General features: G+C 36.4%; 1 protein-coding gene across 1 annotated transcript in view; it reads left to right on the top strand.

Annotated features, from left to right (window-relative positions):
* Positions 1 to 23,424, top strand: part of ADGRB3 (adhesion G protein-coupled receptor B3) — a 491,554-nt gene that overhangs the window by 451,442 nt on the left and 16,688 nt on the right. Inside the window, exons 21-27 of the mRNA XM_074154077.1 lie at positions 1,379 to 1,445; positions 3,654 to 3,739; positions 7,177 to 7,275; positions 7,626 to 7,797; positions 14,692 to 14,787; positions 16,120 to 16,159; positions 19,055 to 19,698. Coding sequence (XP_074010178.1) covers positions 1,379 to 1,445; positions 3,654 to 3,739; positions 7,177 to 7,275; positions 7,626 to 7,797; positions 14,692 to 14,787; positions 16,120 to 16,159; positions 19,055 to 19,698 — 1,204 coding nt within the window. The remainder of the gene's footprint in view (positions 1 to 1,378; positions 1,446 to 3,653; positions 3,740 to 7,176; positions 7,276 to 7,625; positions 7,798 to 14,691; positions 14,788 to 16,119; positions 16,160 to 19,054; positions 19,699 to 23,424) is intronic.

Raw genomic sequence — 23,424 nt, 5'->3', positions numbered from 1 at the left:
AGTGATAGGGAAATGTACTGTGAATACTTTCCTCCCTCCCGGAAGTGCATGTTCTCAGTCTCTCATGATAATTAACTTAGCTTTTGGAAAAATAGAAAGAAAAAATGCAGAAAATTTTGAAAACTTTTTTTTTTTACATTACAAAAATTTATTGAACATTATTGCTGTAGTTGGTTTTTGAGGAAGGATGTAGAATAGACTGACATATATTACTTTTTAAACAGTGAAGCAGATATGAACTATTTCCATCAATTTATCATTCCAGAATTTAGCACACTGATGTAGCTGGGTTCATGTGGCAGATTTCACATGGTTTCATTAAAACCGGAAACACACTTACTCTTTGCAGTTAGAATTCCAGCCGTAACAGACCATTAATATTATGATGTGTTTGCATTTAATTTACTTGGATTTCAAAATTACAAAAACAGTACTGGAAAATAAAGAAGATACGTATGATTTTGATGTGAATGTTTCTGGATGTGAGATCTGAGTAAATTGTTTGAATGTATATACTTGAGTTTTCTTATATGTAGGTGTGATCATGCATTCAAATAAACATGCAGTTCTTTGAATGTGTAATCACTGGGAAAATAGGACAGCTGCATTTACTTCAGTGTGTGTAGCTCCTCATCTTTTGCGGTTATGGAAAGCTTTACATCATGGTGTATCAAATATTTAGAATTTTTTTAAGTGCTGTGTGTTTGGGAATCTGGTGATTCAAAGTGAAAGCCCCAATGCAGTATGACAAACTGCAAAATTAGTAGCTCACCAGAAAATACAGTTTTCAGATGCTTTAAAATATACATTTAAATTGTTTGCAAAATATTCCAGAGAATACGGAACAGTTAGATCATATACGATTTTTTTCAATGGGAATATTGTCTGTAAGAACTAGTTATAATAGCGGTTACTACTTGACATAAGAAAAAATATGTAGAAACCTGTTTTTTCTAAAGTTTTTTCTTTCATTGCTTTAAGAATAGAACTGTCAGACATTGTAAGATGGAAATGTTTCTAGATACCTATCTGGCAAGTCCTCTTCAGTTAACTCATCATACACGGATAGAGGAGATTCAATAAATATTTGCAAATTTATTTTCTGTTGTGCTTTTAATACATTTTAGGCATTTCAGTATACGTATAATTGACATTAAATTTTTTGAAACATTAACAATTGATAATGGAAATAACTTTCAAATGTCTACATCATCTTATCAACAAAGTAATTATTTTTTGTGTTTGCATATGAATCTCTATATGTAGGATTGAACATACACCAGAAGAATCTCGTGCTGCAGTTATTATTAATGTTTTCTTGGTAATGTGTTATACTTATTTTTAATTTGTGTTAGTTCTTCTCTAATGTTCTTTCCAGCTGTTGGCTGTCTCTTGAAGGAGGTCTGCTTTATGCTTTCGTTGGACCTGCAGCTGCTGTTGTCTTGGTAAACATTAATATACTTTCCAGTATTTTCATATAGGATGATGGAATATGTTATTTAAATTATAAAAGCTTAGCTGTACAGTAGCATTACATTTTGCTTTAAATACCCAGCTCAGTATTTTTTTAACATACCTTCAGTATTTTGAATGCATGATTCATTTAATTGTATCACTTCTTTATACTAATTATCTCTCTATGTTTACACAGTAAGCTGTGAAAGAATAATATACTGATTAGTGGCACAGAAAACTTGTTACAGGCATCACTGAGTTATTATCAGTAACATCTACACAATTGTCACTGCCTTGTGAAGTTCGGGGACAGTCTTGATAGAGTGCTGCTTGGCAGTGTATCGCAGTGCCAGCAAAAGCGACAGGAGGCATGGAACCATCCAGCAAGTTCTCCATGACTAATGCTTTTGAAGGCAAAGAAAAAAATCATCATAGCTGGGAAATGTTACTCATTTGTGTATTAATCTTTCACATTTCTGGAAATGCATTTAGGTGTAGGTTTCACTTTTCCTAATTGTAGATGTCTTCAACATAGGTTTCTGCATCTAAGCTAGTTATCCCAGCCATATTTCATTGTCAGTGGAGAAAAATACATACTTTTAGGGCTCAAACCATCAGAATTATTTCGGGTGTCTGCTTTAGGGTAAGATGAATTGCACCCTGCATGTGCCATTGGCTATCAGTCATCTGCTCTGCAGTCTGTATGGATTTTTTACTATAATTTGTTTAGTACTTATCCCTTACATATTTGAAACTAATTCTTCTTTCCACTCCACCAATTTTGTACTAGGATAGGTCTATCAACGCTGATTATTTCTGATATTTCCTTGCAAAAGGGAATTGGTCTTAGTAGTAATCAAAGATATAGCCATTCAGCTACATAGATTTTCCTGAAATGGATGTTTACTGCTCCCATAGAGTTTGTCTCATCATCGCCTGGAGTCAAGCCAGGATCCTTTTGTACAACTCACAGGCTCTGTCATGATAGAGGAGCCAAGGATGTTTACAAAAAGCCAGTCATAATTTTCACACGGAACTGTATGTTCTCTGTGTAATTGGCAAGCTTTGTTCAGAGACCGTTGGAGTTCACAGTCGCAGTTTGCCCTACAAGCATTAGCTAGAAGCTGTGGAAGGAGCTGTTCTATGCAACCACTTAAGCCTAAGTGTACGAAGCAAGAGTTATATAACATCATCTGAAAAAATGTAAATGCTGAAAATAAAGTGATAATAAGAAAAGCTGGGAGACAGTTGGCAGACAGACTGGCAACAATTAGGTATTTTGGCACAGGTCTTGAAAAATCTGTTTGAAAGGAAAAAAGGATCACCCTTTTCTAATAAAAAAAAATAAGGAACACTTACTTAAAATTTAGATTCAAAACTTGGTATTACCTCTTTGCAGGCCATGTAGAGACAGGTTCATAGAGTTGAGTTCAATAATACAAGTGGATAATAACTGTCATTAAGCTGCCCATTAAATGCCATTAGTATGGTCATCGAGTGCCAAAGTCTGACTGCTGAAACACTTGAGTTTTTTTGTTTGGTTTTTTTTTTTTGGTTAGATCTTCAACCCATGGATGTGATCATAACACCATTTACTTTAGTGGAGTGAAACAGACAACCCAGGCATTCATCTGGCCCACAAAAAAAAAAAGGAAACTGCAGTCAGACAAGGCTCAGGACTGGCATTTTGGTGAATAACGTAGGCAGTGGTTAATGCGCAGGAGGCTATGGGAGCTGACAGGCTGGTTCTGCATAAGTGGGAACAACCGCATGGGCCCCAAGTGCTTAAAAAGGAGCACGGTTACGGTCACCATGTGCTCTGACTAGCTCTTCCCTCTGCGCACAACTCAAATGCAGTGGGTTTCCTGGAATAGGATGTATCATTGCAATTAAAACTGAGGAAGCATTAAAGCTATATTACTCAAGCTTCTGGCCAGCAGATGTGAATGCATATAACTCGATACTGGACGTAATTCAAGATTCAAAAATAAGCCAGTTGTGGTGTGCATATGTGTTACTCATTTGAGAGTACACACTTCTGGTGTGTTCAGCAATAGCATCACACAATTTCTGATGGAATACTCAGAAATGTAAGAGGAAGCATTTTGCAGGCCTGTAAAAGGCTTTTTCTGAAGTAATAGGATAAAGTGCTTTCTTTCAGGCAATGAAAGATCAACTGTTTGTTTTCTGTTTGACAGGTCAACATGGTGATTGGCATTTTGGTATTTAATAAACTTGTTTCCAGAGATGGAATCCTAGATAAAAAGCTCAAACACAGAGCGGGGTAAGCAACAACTGGGTTATTTTAAAGCGTATTCAATTTGTATCACCAATTTTCAATTACAGATAGTCACCAAAAATGCTTTTGATTGTACTTTAAACTTTTATATCAGTGTAAAATTGTGTCTAACAGATTCCATTCATCTCGAAAGCTGCTGTTGCATTATCCTGAGGGAATGCAACTAAACAAACTAAACATAATAAAACACAAGTACAACAGTATTAAGTTAATAATAGTGAGGGTTAAACAAATCTGAGCAGAGGTTTCACAACAATGTCACACACATAAACTTGTTGCAGTTAGGAAAACAGTTTTATGAACTGTGTGTACTGAAGGAACTGATTATTTTTGTCTAGCTGTCAACTTTAATAACTATGGTGGGAAATGTTACTCATTTGTGTAAACTGTTATAAAATATATTTTACAGTAATATAAGCCTTGCTGAGGACAATGCTATCCTGCCATTCTGACTGTGAAGAATTTGCTTTTGTTCTTACACCCGTACCTGCATGTTCTAAATTAGCGTAACAGAATTTCAAAGTAAAAAACAAGAGGTGTTTTCAAAGCAAAAAAAAAGAAAGAAAAAAGATAAATGGAAATTCTGTGCTGTTGTTTATTTACTTGCATTTACATTCAAATTCTGTTTGTTAAAGGATTATGACAGTGGTAGCATCAGAAACTTTCTCAGTGGATGACAATGATTTGAAGTACTGCAGCAGCAAACTTACATTCATTCCACATTGGAGAAAAATATTTCACAAGGGCATCATCACCTTCTTAATGCTTATGAAAGTATATTTAAACTTTGCATAATCATTTTTTACAGCTACGTGTTCTGGTATTCTCTTTTGGGCCAGCTTGTAATTAACACCAGCAATATCTGCATAGAAATGCAGATTCTAAAACAGCAATCATAAGCAATGATTCTTTAGTTTACTGTGTATTGCTGGATAAATTTATTACAGCTTCACTTTGAATTATTTTACCATTTCACTAACAGTAGCATTCCTAATAAGTTCAATTTATTGGTTAGATGAGCAAATTTGTGACACACTTCAGCGGGTGTGATTTGCATTTAATATTAATTCAATTAAATCTTTCTGGTTTTCAGCTCTTTCATCATTATTTTGACAAATATGTACCGAAAGCCTTCATTTTGTTTCTTCCCTTTTCCTCTTTTTTTTCATTAGAAAGCATTAATTTCTTCACCCTACTTTTGTCTGTATTGCTCCATCAACAGTCTTAACTGTGTAATAACACTGATGAAATCTAGAATATTATGAAACAACCCAAATTATTTCAAGAGTAGTAATAACTTAGCAATCACTGATTCAAATTCACATCTGCTCTAATTACAGTGATTTAAGGAGTTGGAGCAGCTTTGTACATTTTCTAAGGATATCCAAGCTATGATTTAACTGCATTATTTTTTTTCAGCTACTTAATTGTCAGCTATAGAAATCTATTTGCTTATTGTATGCTTTCCTGATGAAACAAATAAATTGCTTTCTAACAGTGGACAACTTAGTAAAGAGGTATTTTATTTTAAAGTAAAAGCATAAAGAATAGAAATTATTCTGTCAGAAACAATCCAGCTATTCTGGGAAAGCACATCGATGCCCTAATTGAGAAGTAATCTTAACTTTTGTGACAGTACGAGACAGTGGCTTGGCAACAGCACTTCTTGATACTACTTGGCAGATAAAGAGTCTTGAGTCATTCTTTGGGGCATAGAAATTGGTGCAGCATTTGACCTCCAGTAGAAAGGGGATTGTCACTTAGTTCTCAAATACGTCTTGCCAGTCATGCTCAGGAAGGCAACTTTATTCTTTCTGGCAAACATTCAACTTACATCTATCAGAAGTTCAGTTGAAAGTTCAGCTGTACAAATTATTTGTGTAGGACTTAAAGCGATGAATGGGGCAAAATATGTGAACTCCATATGTTTTTTTTCCACCTTAATAAGCATATGGAGAATCAACAAGTGTCTTGATGGATATCAATCATTTTCCTGGCAAAAAGCGTAGCATGCGTATATGCTCAGCCAGAAAGATTGTGTTTAGTCTGTATACACATCAAGTTCTATCATTTGCAAGATCCAAAACAAATCCATAGAGCTAAAGAGAATAATCCGGTCTGATGACATTGAAGTATGACCAAGAAAAGAAGGAAAGTATTTTCCCAAGCTTAGGTTAAGCTTACCCAAGGCATTTTTTTATTTCATTCATTAATATAAATCTTTAATTGGCCTAAACTGATGTGGATTCGCTGAGCTCTTTTCTCACCGTACAATCACCTTACACAAGGTCATGGTTTTCACTGGTTTTTTTAATGGAAAAAAATGCATTTTAATGGAAAATGTACTGCCCTTTTTTTTTATGGAAAGTCATCATTTGGTTTATCAAAATGGAAACCACTGGAGTTCAATGTTGGTTTGGGCAGTGTGCTAAAAGTCTTGTGAGTGCTGGGTTTGGCAATTAAAAGGAGTTCTGTTGGTTGAAGTAAGTGGGGAAAAAACTGAAGTCTTACCAGTCTCCACCATGTTGACCACTTTCCAGCTGGAAATAGGTAAAGTACCCTTCCTGTTGCATCTCAGTCAGCTGTGGTTATTCCTGGTTCTGATAGCAGAAAGAGAAGGAATAGCAAAAGTCTTCTAGTGGACTAAGGAAGTTGAATGCATGTTGTATGTAAAAGAAAATTTAAATTCCAGGTTTTGCCCTTTAACTCTTCTGACAGGTGCCGAGGTACAATTATCCATACAATGCTTTGAGCTTAATGCTTGTGTACTGTGTTTTATTAAAATGCAAAACAGGTCACACTTCTTTTAGTACCAACTGATACTTATTTCATCAGATTCCATACATTTCAAGCCCTGTATTCAGACCTTCATATGGCGTGAATAAAATCACTCCAGGTGTTACTGGGCCATTCAGTTCACTAGTACAAATCTGACTATACGGTACGCCCATACTGATTTGATTCTTGAATCCATTTTGCAGGTTTCTTTCTTTATTAATGCTCTGTAATTGTACATATTTCATACTCCTCCTTTAAGTATCCTAGACTGTTTCTCAAGCAAGTTTGGATACAACAGTCTTTTAACAGGTCTGAATAGAGGTATTTCACTTTGTCTGTCTATCCTAGCACGTGCTTATGTTTACTTCAGTGTACTAAGCAGTTTTGATCACTGGATATTTGGGGCCTTTTTTAGCTTAAATGGAAGAACAAGAGTCTGCATGAAATGAAGCCCCATAGCATTAATACGTAAAGCTAACAATAATGTAAACTACAATTTTGCAACAACATAGAGCATTCATCCTGAACAAGTCTACTTACTTTTTCTGCATGACGTCATATTTAAAAGCTAATTTTCAGTAGCAACGTTTTTTGGTGACAATTCAATATTTTGTTCTTTTTGTGGGTGTTCTGTTTGTTTGCAGTCAGATGAGTGAGCCTCATAGCGGTTTGACGCTCAAATGTGCCAAGTGTGGAGTAGTTTCAACAACAGCTTTGTCAGCCACCACCGCCAGTAATGCCATGTTAGTCCTGATCATTTACATCTTCTTGTTACAAATCTTATACAGTGCATGTGAGACAATAGTTTGATGATGACAACTGTGTTTGCTAACACTGTATAGAGTGCTGAGCACGTTTAAATACTTTTTAACAAAAAAAAAAAAAAAAAAAAAAAACAACAAAACGCAACTGTCTTTATTAACTGAATACAGGATATTCTTTAGAACATAAAATACCGACACTGTTACATTCTTGTCTGTGATTTTCAAGTTAGCTTGATAAATTACCATCCATAAATATGTTTTATTTTAATAGTGAGGTTTAAATAATTTTTTACAGTATTACAATGCTGCTTTTCTCTTTTTTTCAATAGGGCGTCCCTTTGGAGTTCCTGTGTGGTGTTGCCACTTCTGGCGCTGACTTGGATGTCTGCAGTTCTGGCCATGACAGACAAAAGATCAATATTATTTCAGATACTTTTTGCTGTATTTGATTCATTACAAGGCTTTGTTATTGTCATGGTCCATTGTATTCTCCGAAGGGAGGTGAGGAATGGCTTCCCAGTTTTCTAAGGGGCTGTGCTCCTGTTAATCTCTCAACTGCTCTTTAATGTTGTGTACAGCTTGTTCTGTGGAAATCTATTTGGTAGAAAGAGAAAGGCATTTTATGGTGAGACACAGAGGAACAAGAGAAAGAGAGAGGTGGAAGATCAGTTAATTGCAAGTGCAGAATGTCAGTTTCAGTATAATACTGTACCCATTTAATTAAAGGTGGCTTTTTATCATTCTCAAGTTTAGTTTATTTTTAAGTGTTAGGCTCTCCCAATATTGTGAGTATTGGGAAAAGCTAATATGAATGCCATTTTCCTGAAGACTGAAAGCTATAGATTTTTGAAGTCTCTAAAACTGATTCAAACACAAAATTATTTCTGCTTATATTGTCCCTGAAAGAGGACACAAGCGGATGAGGTGTTATGATGGTGAACATCTACCCTTTCAGTTCTACAAACTCAGGTACATACTTAAGGTAATATACTTAAGTTATGAGGAAAGTGAGGATGAAGACAGGTGAATGCTTTGAGTACAGCAAGGAAAAGCTAATGCCCTGGCCTGCCCTCCGCTGCTCAGTGCCACCCACTGCAGAATTCATCACCGCTGAAATCTGACGTCAACTCTGCCACATGAGTGCTCTTTAACCTGGCTCTGGTGTCAGCTTCTCTAGCCTATCTGCATGAGAAGACAGGCTAGCCTAGCCCTCTAACTAACCCTGCATTTTTATTGAGATAGGTATGAAAGCAGTAACACAACAGCTTTGCTGGCAGATCTGTGGTAGTGGGAGCTTCTATCAAAAGTGAGCAGGCGGAGCCGGACTGGAGAGCAGGAACCTGGTCCAGCATACCTATGCCTTAGCATTTATCAACTTCAGGATATTTACCACACCGATAAACAAAACTACACTGTCTAGCACGGTTCCTTGTGATCGGTAGCAGTTATTCAAAAGCACTTCAGGACTAGAAAGCCAGGAAGATGTTTCAAGAAAGGTTTATTGTCAATGCTGAGTGAGGAATGTTACACAGTGGTTTCTCTTTCTACTATTCACACCCTTTAAACATCAAAACTCACTATATTAATGAAAAATAATTATGAATGACAAAATTTATTTCAGTCTTTTAGTAGTGTACCACTTTATGTAAACTTTATATCACTATCCTACACAGTATGCATATATGATTACCTTATTGAATAATTAAGTTTTCAATTTTTAAGGAAAAACTTATCAATATCTTGCATAAAATAGCACATTCCATTGTTCTGACTCCATCCCACATTATTGAAGCTGTTAGAGGCTATGAGCTTTTGTTTTTCTTGGTTTATTAGTTTTCATAGTGGAAGGTGAAACCTTTAATACCTTTTCTTTTTTTTTTTTTTTGTTTTGTTCAGGATAAAAATATGTGCAGAATAGGAGGTAATATTCAAGACAAAGCTCTTTTATGTAGAACTGTCTTGGTATCCCCTTATTTTCTACAGCATTTTCTCTCCCCACATGATTTACATCTGTGAGAGAGGGAATTCTCATCTGTAGAACTGAAAGCCATCTTTTCACATATTCTTTTAGTAAAATGGTAAGACACTGCAACTATTTTCAGTAGAAAGAATGGCAGTTCCATACTGGTTTTCCTGTCTACGAAATTTGTATTTCTGTTGGGATATATTAATTAGCCTGGAAAGGGCATACCACCTCCCATGTACTGTCCTGAGGAAGAACTTTTATTTTAAAATATGTATCTTTAGCTCAAGGTTGCAGATGAAAGTTTCAAAAACAAAGCATTGTAAAAAGCATTATCTTTCATAGAATCATAGCATCATAGAATATCTCAAGTTGGAAGGCACCTATAAGGATCACTGACTACCTAAAAATAAACCATATGACTAAGAGCGTCCTTGAACTCTTACAGACTTGGTGCCCTGAGCACTTCCCTGGGGAAGCTGTTCCAGTGACCAACCACCCTCTCAGTGAGGAACCTTTTCCTAATGTCCAATCTGAACTCCCCCAGAGCAGTTTTATTAATCCTAATTCCATTTCTTTGTGTCCTTTGTGAGGATGCAGAGTAGCTTGCAACACATACCTGGTTATCAGTCACTGATTTAATCAAAAAACAGGCCAAAATCCATGAGAAATTCTGAAAGTAACATAGCATAGCACTAAAATCAGCACTAAATTCAGACATTAAAACCTGTTTCAGTGCAGTGATGCAGGAGTTTAATTGGAAATAAAAATATTTTGACTGCTTAAGATGACATTGGATAGGCATCTTCCCACAAGCCTTGAATTCAAGACAGATTCCCTACTCTAATGACAGCTGTTTGCTGCAAATGCTTCATTCTCAGGGAATTCTTTGATATCGCTGAACACCTCATGGAAACGTTCTTGCCTGACCCTACTCACAGGTAGGACTGTGGTGGCAGAGATGGAATTAGTCTTTTCTATAAGTAAAGTCAGTTTTCAAATTTGTAGGGTACCTTGACTTGGAACACTTTCAACTCACTGGTTCAAGTGCAAGCAATATGCAAAAATATCTGCTTATAAAGATATTTGTACAGGAATTTAGAATCCTAATTGTTTGTGTGCAGGCAATCAGCTAGTTATGGTTTATTTTATTTGCTGCTCTTTTAGCAAATCACATATACATACCTCATCTAACTGCAAAGAATCATTATTTCGTTTAACTACCTAAAGGAGTTATTCCCACAAGCCAGGCATGGCAGTTACACTTCCTGGTCCTAACACTGACATTCTAGAAGAAAAGTACTTGATAAAACAGCTAATCAATCTATCTACATGGTATTTTAAAAAAATGACCTCATGAGAAAATTTCCCAATGAGGCCCAAATAGCACCTAGGTTTGACAAGGTTGTCCCTTATCAAAAATGTGAAGGAGTTTTTTTCTTCAGTCATGAGAACTTAGGCAGAAGCAAATGTACAGAAATGACATTCACTAATCAGTAGACTATCTCCAGCCAAGATGATGATAACGCTGGTGATGAAAGACAAAGAACCCTAGGCTTATTGCTGTTTGAACTCTATTTGACAGAATACATTGAATTTCTTTGGTCCTCCAGATATAAATTGTAAACTGGGTAGAAACACTAAATGAGCGTTTCTAACTAATTAAGGTTGTTGTTTTTTTTTCTATGGGAAAAGAAAATGAGTAGGAAGTTCTTCAAGGATGGCAAAGAATTAAAAGTTGGTGCACCTGAAACAATTTTTGTTTGAAAAATGTGAAAGGTCTGCATTTATATGGACCAATTTGCAGTGGCAGATGTAATTGTTTACTGCAACAAGTTCCTACACAGAAACAGACAAAACTCCGATAAGTTATGTTTCAATCCGGCTCTAGAGAGTCTAGTTTTCTAGCTCTGGAGACCCTTAGGCGGGTACAAGGATAGATAGTGCCCACCATGCAGTGTGCACTGCACAGGGCACCTCCCCAGCAGAAATAATAATCTCTTACATTCTCTTCTCTGCAAAAGCATTTTGCTCTGCCAGTGCCTGTCAGGGAACCCTTGCCAACGTATTTGTCAATCTTGGTGACAGCTACAAAGCAATCTCAGTTGTAGCCTATAGGATTGGTCTAATATTTATAGCATGCCAGCACAGGCAAAACAATAATTCTGACTGTCAGGAAAAAAATTATGGGGTGGAATATGTCACCATAAAATTCAAACAAAGAGAAGGACAGCCCTGCTTTACTATGCCTTTATTGTTGTTACATTACAAAAAGACACAGACTTTTACAATTAAATATATATAAAACCACCATTTTTCCACTTAGTTATATTGATATAAACATAAATGACGGAAACATTTTTTACTTTCTCTAGTATGCTATATCAAAGATCTTGTGTGACAAGGGCTGCATTAGTAATCCAGGGATGTTCACTGAGTAAGACATAAAACTAAAAGAGGACTAAATTATGTGTTGTGTCTATTTCTGCCCTCCATCGACTCAGCATCTTTTGGAAAGACATTAAATCTTTCTATACTTCCGTTTCCTAACTTCTAAGATAAATATAATACTTCTTAAGCATGAGACCTCTTATAGACCATTTGGAAATTAGGAAAGAAAAATGCAAAGCGAGACTTAGGTATTCTTGCTTTATGTTGCTGCCTTTGCCCAGAAAGCCTAGTAGGTTTTTTTCCCCTTCTTGCTGTTTAAATACCTAATTGGGCATTGGAAGATGGTGAAGTATGTGTCACAGAACAGAGGATGATAGGAGAGATTAGTGCTGAAATTTCTCTATCAGAGCAAAACAGTTTGCCTGACCTGCTTGAACATGAGATGCTCTAAAGCTAATTTGAATCGCACTGAGTAACTCCTGTTAATGCTGGTGATGGGAGGAACCCACATGTATTTTCTTATTTTGCTGTGCTCTGCTGACTAGAGAGCATTTGGATTAAATGCCTCGTTGGCATCTAACGCCCACATTTCTGTATTGCAGGAGGAAAATAAAGAGTAGGGAGATGATAAGTTATAAAAGCTTGGAGTTGGTTACTGTTGCTAAGGTAACAACTTCCCTGGTATCAACACGTTCATCATCTGTCTCCTGCTCTGCCTGGCTCTAAGAAAATCTTGTAACTTGATATTAAAAGCAGGATCATGTTTCAAAGTAAAATGTAAAGACAGCTTAGCCTTTACATACTCAAACAACAAGTTTGAACAACCAGTTTAGAAAAATAAGCTGGTATTTGGAAAATTCAACCTTTTTGTTTCTGACTTGTGTGAGGACACCTAGAAGCTACAGCATATGCCAGTATGATGGATACAGCTACATTTGATATTCTGGTAATGTGCTCAAATCATATGCTGCTTGCACTTCAGAAACATTGTAAGAAACATGCACGTTTAAGAGAATCCTAACATCAAGAGTCACCACTTTCATGTAGAAGGTAGGGAAAGTAGGACATGAGATTCTTGAGATCTCTGGAGCTATCTGAACTGGGGAAGCTTCATGAATACAGAATCCCAAAAACAAGGAGGGCCACTGCACAGAGTGAGAGATCACACAATGCGTTCTAATGTTTTGGGGCCAAGCATCATGAGGATTGAGATGAGTTTCATTCAGCACAGCTGGGGATGCTTCAGAGGGAGGGATTATTTTTTTTATTATTATCATTTTTTGTGAAATCACTGTGCCAGTGCTTAGTCAAGAGCATAAAACTCTGAAGTGCGACCTGATTTCAGCATTGATAAAGTGAGAGAAGACTTGGATTAAGTTTGCAACAACTGAGAGATGCCCAATTAAGTTAAAGTCAAATATAAGGAAAACCACAGAAAGTGTAGTGCCTAAAATCAGATTCTGAGTCGCGACACAGGTCAAGCACACTTTACATTACCCTACCACATGTGGGAAGCCTCAGTGTTTTGAAATCAATCCAAACCTTCCTACCTTGATTCATTCTTCTTTCTGCTCTATAGCAGTCGTCTTCCTCCACCTGCCACAGTCACTTACCAAGACTGCAGATCACTGTTACTCATTTAATAGTTAAGCATTTTAAAATAATGCTTTGTAATTATAAAAATAAATATTTTTTTCCTATTTTATTTTCCCTTTTGTGAAACCTCTGAAACAGCTTGCAGCAGAATATGATGCATTGAAAGGGGATGGCTTTTCACCAGAAACAAGTAATGAATTATCTTCTGCTGCTGTTCACAAAATGTCCATGTGTAGAATATGATTTTCTCCCTTTTAATTATTCTGAATAAGACATCAAGTAATTTCTACAGATAATAAATGAAATGTAGATTTTTGAAGGCATTTCATTGAGAATATTTTCATATTCAAACAAGAAATTATACTAGTTTGTTTTAACTGGAGGTCATCCGCCTAAGTTCCTGTTTTCCAAGTCACATCTTGCAATCAGGTTGCTAATGCGGATACTTACATTTCAGGAACCAAAATTCAGGTTTTAAAACTTCCCATTACAAAATTCCCTTGCTGGGCCTACTGTGGTATGTGTGAGAAAGCAGTAAAATGTGTTTGCATTCTGCTGTCAGCAAACAGGAACTGAATTTTTCTTTAGAATGTGCCTTCTCTGTTGAACCACATCTTTCTGACAAAGGTGTTGTGTAATAATATTTCTTTAGCCATACATTCTGGCCCAGAGCAAAATAAAAGAAGCTTTTCCTATGCAAAAGATAATTCCTTGAATACACTTGTGTTTTAGGGACAAATCTTCAAATTTACTGCATGGATCATCTTAGTAATTTCTGAGAAGTTTTTTTTTTTAGTTTCAAGAAACCAGACTCAGTGCAAACACTCCACTTTTCTTTTAGTTGTCCTCACACTGAAGATATTTACCTAGTCTGGAAAGTTTTACTCCTAGATGAGATGCATGAGATTCCCTATACATGGAGTTAGAGCTTATGATTGGAAACAGTAATATCTTTCAAATTGACTTATTCTTTAAAATATAATTACGAGAGCAGTATGTATCTGATTATAGTAACTGTTAAGAACTGTCTTTCAAGTATCTTACATTTATCAAGCAGAAGATACGTTTTATTTTGCAATAATCAATAGCTTATCTACTAACCCTGCTATCAGACCTGTACCAAATGGAATGAGAAGACAAAGCCAAATACTATCACCCAAGATGGATTTGGCTTGAGTACTAGACCATTAATGACTACTAGTTAATTCTGTCCATAGGCAAATCTAATTCTGTGGTCGTGGTGTAATAGACAGAATTTGCAGCAGCCACAAAATATAGCAAATGTATGAATAAGCAGAAATAAGCATTTATGTTTACTGTTTCTGATTTATTAAGTATACTAAAGAAAAGTCACGCATTGTATTCCATACAGTTTAATTTAATCTTCAATAGGAATGGAGTATATGATGTTGCACAAGAATCAGTATAAGATATTGTTTCCACAGGTTCAAGATGCATTCAGATGTCGACTGAGAAATTGCCAGGATCCAATCAATGCAGATTCTTCAAGTTCTTTTCCTAATGGACATGCTCAAATCATGGTTAGCTTTTATTGTTTTTCTTTGACTCTTAATTTGGTGTTCCTATCCAAAAGAAAAAAATTTACAGTACTGTACATGGGAAGTACACACAGCTGAAATATAAACACCATTTTTAAGTGTAAGTTGGTTTAGGTCATTATCTGCTTGTTTAAATCTCTTAGCAAGTTTTAAATTATTGGTGTGATCATTTAGTGGAACACAGTGAATTAATATCTTTTACCATTGTTCTTTATGACAGAAGGTTCTTACATAAGAAAATAAGAAAGTAATCTAATAATATATTGTGACTTTTCCTACTGTTGGTGTAAGGAGCACTGACACATTTGAGAGTTTTCCCTTCATGAGGCCTTGAAAAATGTTCCTCTCAAACTAATTCAGGCAAGGAGAATGGCTTAGAATGCCAATTTGGGTTTCTCTATTGTTAGGTAGCATATGAAGACAAAATACTGGTCCCTCCACTTTCGATGACTGTTTGTCATTGATTATAATGGGGACAGGATCAGGCCCTAAAACACAGGAAAGGCTCAGCAAATGGATGTCAATCAAAAAATGATGACTTAAAAAAGAATGCAATGCTTAGACTTCACAAGCAAGAAGGAGATCAGTTTTATGAAATATTTTTCATGCAATAAACTTTTTGTGGAAATAAAAATATAATTTAAAAATAATTGAACTCTATAAGAGCATAAATAGTTTTACTTAACTGGGAAAAGTGTGCTTGAATTTTCAACTGTTAAAATGCATTCTTAGCTCTTACAATTTGATTTTGCCCAATGAAATAAATAATCCTTGTTTTTGGGGACTATAAACTTTCCACGATTACATTAGTAGCAAGGAAGGACAGAATGTTATGTAACAAATAACCACTTCATAACAAATTAATCAAGTTTCAGACAGGGTGGAATGATTGGATCATACTTATTCACAGTAATTTGTATTGCAGGCTTTTTTCCATACTTCTGTTCATAAAATTACTATGAAAAATTTCCTTAAAGATGATACTTCCATACGATGTAGAAGTTACTCTTCCATATACATTAAAAAAACTATACACTGTGTCATTTTATTAAAATTATATACTCCCACCTATTTTATTTTATTTTTTCTGGTCAGGCAGCATACATTGAAAACCACCCAGTTATACTTTAGGAAACTTTGTAAAGCTCTGCTGTTGTAAAACAATACACTTCACCTTCTCAGCAACAAGAAACCACTTTTAAGAGACTATGACTCTGTAAGTAGGACATTTTGGAAGCGCTAGTTGGCAAAAAGGTATTGTGGTTTAGTTTTTAATTAATAATGGCTGTCCCAAATCATTGTTTCTTGTTACAGACTGATTTTGAAAAGGACGTGGACATTGCTTGTCGGTCAGGTAAGGACATTGAGAGAGTATTTAGCCAATAAAAAGAACCCTTGTAGTAGTTCCTTGTGAAGCGAAAACCAGAAAAATATCAGGGTGTAATTGTTCACAACACATATTTATAAATGTAACTAAAAATGTATGCCCCTGTACAAATACATTTATTTCATTTTCTTACAAAAGCCTTTTGCTAGAATTCAGAAGTTGAGAAGCAACCAAAGGTATGATTGTCTATTAGTGTCAAATGGGTTTGGAAAGAATGTCAGTCTTACACCCAAAATTTTCCCTGCCCTAATATACAAACAAATGTGAAACAGTCTTTTTATTACAGGGGAAAAAAAAATAAAAAAAAATAGTGTATCTGAAAGGCTATGTATATGAAGGATGCATCAGTTGGTTTACTTTTAAAGAGGGCAAGTCTTTTAGGGCTCTAAGTGAAATCAACAGTAACAGCTTAAGCAACATGGTATCAGGAAAATGAAATTTGATTCCACTTTATTGGAACAAGTTGGGTTTTATAAGACATTCCAATAATGTGATCTTTAATGAGTCAGCTATCTGTTCCCACATATTAAAAATTACACATTTGCAAACCTTGCTTAAATAAAGCAGAGTATAAAATAAATGATCCTTTAAGCCATACAGAAATTCTTAAACCTAGGCAATATTCCCAAAGGACAGTTTTACCTGGGGGGGGGCAGTCATGCCTAGACACTTGTTTCAATAACGTGAGAAAGAAAGAGAGGGAGGGTGTCCTTCTGCACAGGGTGACTCAGGACAGAAGCCTGACTTAGCTGTTCTGTGTCACCCACACGGAGGACACTGTCTCTCCGCTCTCTATCTGGTGGGCCAGGAAGGCCGATCTCATTAAGGTAAAGTTTGAGTTTCCAGTCACTCACCTTTGAAAAGCTGCCAACCCAGTTTCTTGCAATATGGTAATAGTTCTTCCATATAGTTTAGCTTTGATATGTGTATGTATTTTAAAGGGAGCAAGACAGTACATTGTTACACAAACGCATGTCTGTCACCATCAATGCAGATAGAAGTCCAGCATTGGTCCACGTAGCTCCTACTTCTTACCTCTGCCAACACCGCTCTGCAGTGTGGAGAGCCTTGCCAGGGGCATCCTTAAGGGGATGGACTTTGAATACAGTTATGAACAGACGTTACTAAATAAACATTTAAAATCAATTTCTTTCAATGAAAGACTCAAGAATAGGTCACTGGTTGAAGTGTGACAGGAAACAATGAAGCAGCCGCACAGAAGTCGGGAATTTGTGCACTGTCGTTTAGAGGTAAATTGTTCATAGATTCATAGATTCATAGATTGGTCCAGGCCGGAAGGGACCTCCAAAGGTCATCTAGTCCAACCTCCCCGCAGTCAGCAGGGACACCCCCAACTAGACCAGGTTGCCCAGGGCCTCGTCGAGCTTCACCTTGAATATCTCAAGGGAAGGGGCCTCAACCACCTCCCTGGGCAACCTGTTCCAGTGTTCCACCACCCTCATGGTAAAGAACTTTTTCCTAATATCCAATCTAAATCTCCCCTTCTCTAACTTAAAACCATTGCCCCTCATCCTGTCACTGCAGCCTTTGTAAACAGACTGTCTCCAGCCTTCCCGTAGGCTCCCCTCAGGTACTGGAAGGCCGCTATGAGGTCTCCCCGGAGCCTCCTCTTCTCCAGGATGAACAACCCCAGCTCCCTCAGCCTGTCTTTTCATAAAGGAGAAATGAGACACAGTTTTGTGTGCGGTGGGGGAGTGGAATGCCTTACGAGCTGCTTGCTATGAAGCATGGCGGGTACCAGGGGAACTGGGCCCTCAGAGCCCTCAGGCTGCCAACAGGGATGTAAATGTAACACCTGAGACGTTCAAGATGTCTAACTGTCTCAGCCCATGAGCACAAACAAGCACTGGTGTGAATTAAAATATTTTCGACTGGGACAAGAAAATCCTTGCACCCAGCTGGAATAAGCATAGTAATTGGTTTTAAATTTTTTTTCTTACTAGCTGTCCCTTTTTTTTCATTACAAATATTGTTATAGACTTGTATTTATTTTTTTAAGATCAATAGTTGTGATTGAATAGATGTTTTCCTTTTGAATGCATCCTTCAGTGTTCCTGACAATTTTGTATTCTGTGACAGGCTTTTTACATGTGGAGCCTACCCCAACAAAAAACTTGCTGGGTGTTGCTACAAGTTTGACCAGGAAGGCCTAGGCCTACACCAAAAGTGGATTATTACTGTTTTATGAGACATATTTATATCCTTCATAACCTCTTGAGATGCAGCAAAATATGCCTTTCTGATACGAATGGAATTTCTTCCCAATGTGGTTACTTTTTTGTCATTTTTATTTAAAAATAACACAAGTTTTAAAAAGTCAGTGTAAAGGAACATTTAGGCACTCAGGAACATATATTCATAGTTATAATCTTAGGGCAGGTCATTACAATGGATTGACAAAATGATTCTGCCTTACAATCTGTTTCACATTTCCCGGGAGTTTATGTGGAGTTAATAATGGCAGTACAGATGTCATGGTAGTTTTTTTTTTAAAACCCTTAATCAAGTTCCACGTGGCAGGCTTTTGCTAAAGCTGTAGGTCACCTAAGATCTATGTAAGGCAGTAGGAATAAATAAAGGAGTGCTTTTAATTTATATAAATGGCTGCAGCTTCGTCAGAGATCTGTGTCAGTTATACACAGTAGATTAAGAGACATTGATTTAAAAAAAAAAAATCTTCCCAAAACAATATTTATAGAATAAAAGTTATTAAATGGATAGAAAAAAAAGAGTTAAGAAGATACACTGGTAAAGAGAATGCTGCTAAATAAAGCCACAAGAAGCAGCAGCATTAGGCAGACATGGTTTCACGTTTTAAGAATTCTGTTCTCTGACCCACAGTTCTGCATAAAGACATTGGACCTTGCAGAGCAGCTACTATAACAGGAACACTGTCTAGAATTTCACTAAACGATGAAGAGGAGGAGAAGGGACCAAACCCTGAAGGAATGAGCTATTCTACCTTACCTGGAAACATCATCTCCAAAGTCATCATCCAGCAACCAACAGGTCTCCACATGCCCATGAGTATGAGTGAACTGGCCAATCAGTGCTTGAAAAAAGACAACAGTGAGTTGCGGAGGACTGTGTATTTATGCACTGATGATAATTTGAGAGGTGCAGATATGGACATAGTCCACCCTCAAGAACGGATGATAGAAAGCGACTACATAGTCATGCCTAGGGGCTCAGTAAATACCCAGCCATCACTGAAAGATGAGAACAAAATGAATATAGGCATGGATACGTTGCCTCATGAAAGGCTGTTACACTACAAAGTTAATCCAGAGTTCAATATGAATCCCTCTGTAATGGACCAATTTAATATCAATTTAGACCAGCATATTCCCACCCAAGAACATATGCAGAATTTACCATTTGAGCCCCGCACAGCAGTGAAGAATTTCATTGCCTCGGAGCTGGATGACAATGCGGGATTATCAAGAAGTGAAACTGGATCCACAATATCAATGAGCTCTCTAGAGGTCAGTGATGCATAAACAAATTGCATGCTCTGTTGTTCTAATTATTTGATAAGACAATAAATTGTGTCTTGTGTCTAAGGGGTGAAACTGATATTTTAATTCAGTATAAATTATTGTTCATACATTGCTGTTCATATTTCTCTTATCAGAAATGTTTATGCATAGAAAACAAGATTAAAGTTTCAGAGCCAGTCTGCATGAAACTGTATAGTTCCAGAGATTTAATATTCCACATGACTGCAAAGGATTTCGTGACCTGCCGGATAAAGTCCACTGGAAAATACTGTGTTGCTATGAGAAGAAAAGCTATTACTGCAAGATACAAGTGATAATCATTGATGCTGCCTGCAAGCACATGCGGTTGAAAAAATTTGCCATTTTATTGCTCATATATGATAGGTCTCATTCTGCTCTCACTAGTGTAGGTAGATCTTGGCTTCTTCCCTCCAGTAGTTCACCATTTACTGATTTAGTTTTGTTTGCATGTGTGTGGGCATTGGTGTAACTAATGTGTGCAGTAGGTACAAGTGGACTTCATGTGGAGTATTCTAGATCCTAATCAGATTGAAAAAGTGAACCGAAATGCCTTTAAAAGGGATTCTCTTCATTACTACAATCTGTCTGTGGGATTTAAACATGATAAAAGTGAAAACTATTTACGTTGTTTCTTAAGACCTGTGTCAGATACTACCATTCCTATTAAGCTTTTATTTATGCAAAACTACCAATGAGGTGGAGTTATTTTCATATTTGGGTCTCCTTGAGAGTTGGAAATACATTTCACCATCATTTCAAATGTTATGAAATGTTACGTTTGCTGGGAAAGAAAAAGACAAATGGGGAAAATAAGGTACCTACTCATTCTCTGAAAGAAGTTACAGATGGAAAAAAAATCTACTGTATGTGTAAACTTGAAGCCATTAGCTATTACTCTACAATGTTTGGGCCCATCTGCATAGGGAAGCAGTAACTTTACCTGATTTTTCAACTGTTGGACACAGAACTGTCGCCCATACTTCATAGAATAGGGGGTACTTTTGGATATTTCTTTTAAAATGGAGTTGAAGTTTCACGTGTGTATCAACTGGAGAGTTTGGGCAGAAGAACAGAACTTAGTTCCTTTTCAAGAGAAGTCTTTACAAGGTTTGAAAGTGAACTATTTCCCTTGCTCTTTATATTGTGTGTGTACTATCATTTTTTTGATACATAATTTACTCGAAAAAATTAAATGAAAAATGAAGGGGGTGGAGGGCTGTGCAAGTAATCAAATAGTGTACACATTTTGTTTGTTGTTAAAGTGAATATGTATACCCTTGGGACAAATTTTCAAAATTATTTCTAAAATATAGTGCAAGTGCTTGCCCACTAAATACTCAGACAGACAGGCTCTTTCAAAGCAAGTCTGCATCATTAAAGAAGTTACTGCCCTCATCTCAGGCATACTAGTTGATAGATCTTACATGGTGCACAGTTATTCTCCAATTTAATGCAACTCCAAAAGCGGGATACCTAAAGTCACCTTCCAATAGTACCCTCTCCTACCTATCTACACTACCATCTTTCAGATACTTTGTCAGATGTAGAGACTCAAATCCAGCCTGGTTAAGATTAGGCATATGGGTGAGATATCTAGGGAAGCTTCACAATTCCTTGAGAAAACAGACATACCTGCCACCATATCACCCACTCCACCTGAGGTCTAAATTGCTCTCTGGTGTTGCCTCTTTCTTTCTATTGGTGATAAAGGCCATCTAGGAGACCTGAAAAAAGGAAACCTTAGTTAAGTTGTAAAAATTGGGACAATAATTACTCCATCTTACACAGAGTTCCAATTCCTGAGGCCACTTCGGAAAATGTGCCTGAAAAATCTAGAAGCATATTGTACTGCTCCTTTAGAGTTAATTTTTTTAACTGTATTTGCATCATATTTTAAGTTTAGGTTTAAGATGGGATATAGACACTGAATGTGTATCATCATTCTGTATATCAATTTTATGCTCAGAAGAGACTAAGTATGTAGTAGAAAATGTAGTAAAATATAATAAAATATGATAAAAAATATTTAGTCTCTTCTACACTTGGTAAACATATTAGGTTTAGAAAGCTGTATTTTGGTCCAGAAAGCTGTAAAGTTAAGTTATTAAACCTAACCGAACACAGCATAATTCCATTTATTAGGAAAAAAACAGATATTAGGGCAGATCAGAAATTAAAGGATGTGTCAGCCTTTGTGGTTCTCAACACTACTTGATTATATAGCATTACTTCATCTTTTCATAAGGATGTGCTACAATGAATTAAAGATAGGAACATGAAAAATAACGTACATTGAAGAAAATCAGAGTCTCAAGCAAATCCAGATAAGCAGATCCAACCAGATGAAGAATGTGATTGTGGTCTTATGTATGTAGTGTGTAAGAAGCAAGGGTTGAGGTAAAGTCCCAAAATGCTATTGGCTAGAACTGAACAGATGGACTAACTTTTGTTGCTGCCATAAACAAAATAAAGAAGGGAGGGCAAGAGATTTTTTTCAAAATATTTTTGATGTACCATATAATTTTAGAAGATTTAGAAGTACAATATAATTTTAGAAGATTTCAAGACCTTTCAAAAGATGAGGCTTTGTCAGACAATGTGGAGTAGAAAAACCTGCAGCAGGACATTCAAGATCATTCTGTCCACATTTTTCCAGACAGAGCATGACTAGACCATCCCTAAAGGAGAAGATCCTGAGCAGTGGGAAGCCTCCTTCTCCTATCAGCTCATACTGCTGTCCCACCCAAAGTCCAACATAAAACCACATGGATTTCTGCCTTATAGGGGCAGTTCCCCTTTTGCTCTTCTGAAGAAACAGAGGTGTCCCATGAGAGGTGATGGAGGCCTCCTTTTGTGTCTTCTGCATAGTACGGATAGTTGGGTTCCTCCCCTGTTTTCCATTTTTATGATAGATTCTAGTCTTTGTGGCCATAAAACTGAACCAGCAGAATTAGATGACACTTTGGAAAATATAAACCCAAAGTTTTTTCACATCGTAAAATAAAACAAAGTCTTTTAAATTTAATTTCCATCTTACTAGTGAAACACTAGGTTCGTGTTTCAAGGACCGAGTTTGCAGAAATGTATGCATTATCATTCAAAGAATTTAATAGTTTGGAAAATTTAGCTTTTGAGTAACATCTTTACCTTCCTAAAGGTAACAAAATCAATTATTTTTTGTATTTTGCACATCCCAAGAGACGATTAGCCCTTAGAACAATAAGTGCCTATTCAAATACTTAAAAGTGTATATAGAGATAAATGGCAAAAAAACCAAAGCTATTAAAAGTGAAGGCTGAAACGTCAGGTATTTTTCATGTTCTCTTTTATTTAGACTTTATATTCATTATCATCATTGGAGATGGGTGTTTGGAACACAATTCTAGTATCAGCACAAGTACATAAGTCCTGACTTTTAACTCTGCAGGGAGGATCCATCACCCCTACTATTAGATTTCTAAATGTAGGCATTCCTCTTGTGTAGGTCTCTCTTCAGGTACCATAGAGTAAGCCAGAATGAGTAGTTCAGTCAGTAGTCAGTTATGTCCTAAATTTAGTGAGATGAATCCTACTTTCTTCTAGCTTTTATAACTGCATATTTTTACTCATTTTCCATATATGGGAACAATCAAATGATTTCTTATATATGGAAGAATTTCAGCTTTCAAAAGTCTGCAAATGCCATAATAT

The sequence above is a fragment of the Numenius arquata genome, chromosome 9 (assembly GCF_964106895.1).
Source record: "Numenius arquata chromosome 9, bNumArq3.hap1.1, whole genome shotgun sequence".
Lineage (NCBI taxonomy): Eukaryota > Metazoa > Chordata > Aves > Charadriiformes > Scolopacidae > Numenius > Numenius arquata.
The sequence above is the reverse complement of the archived record's forward strand: the minus strand, read 5'-3'. Positions and strand labels throughout refer to the sequence as shown.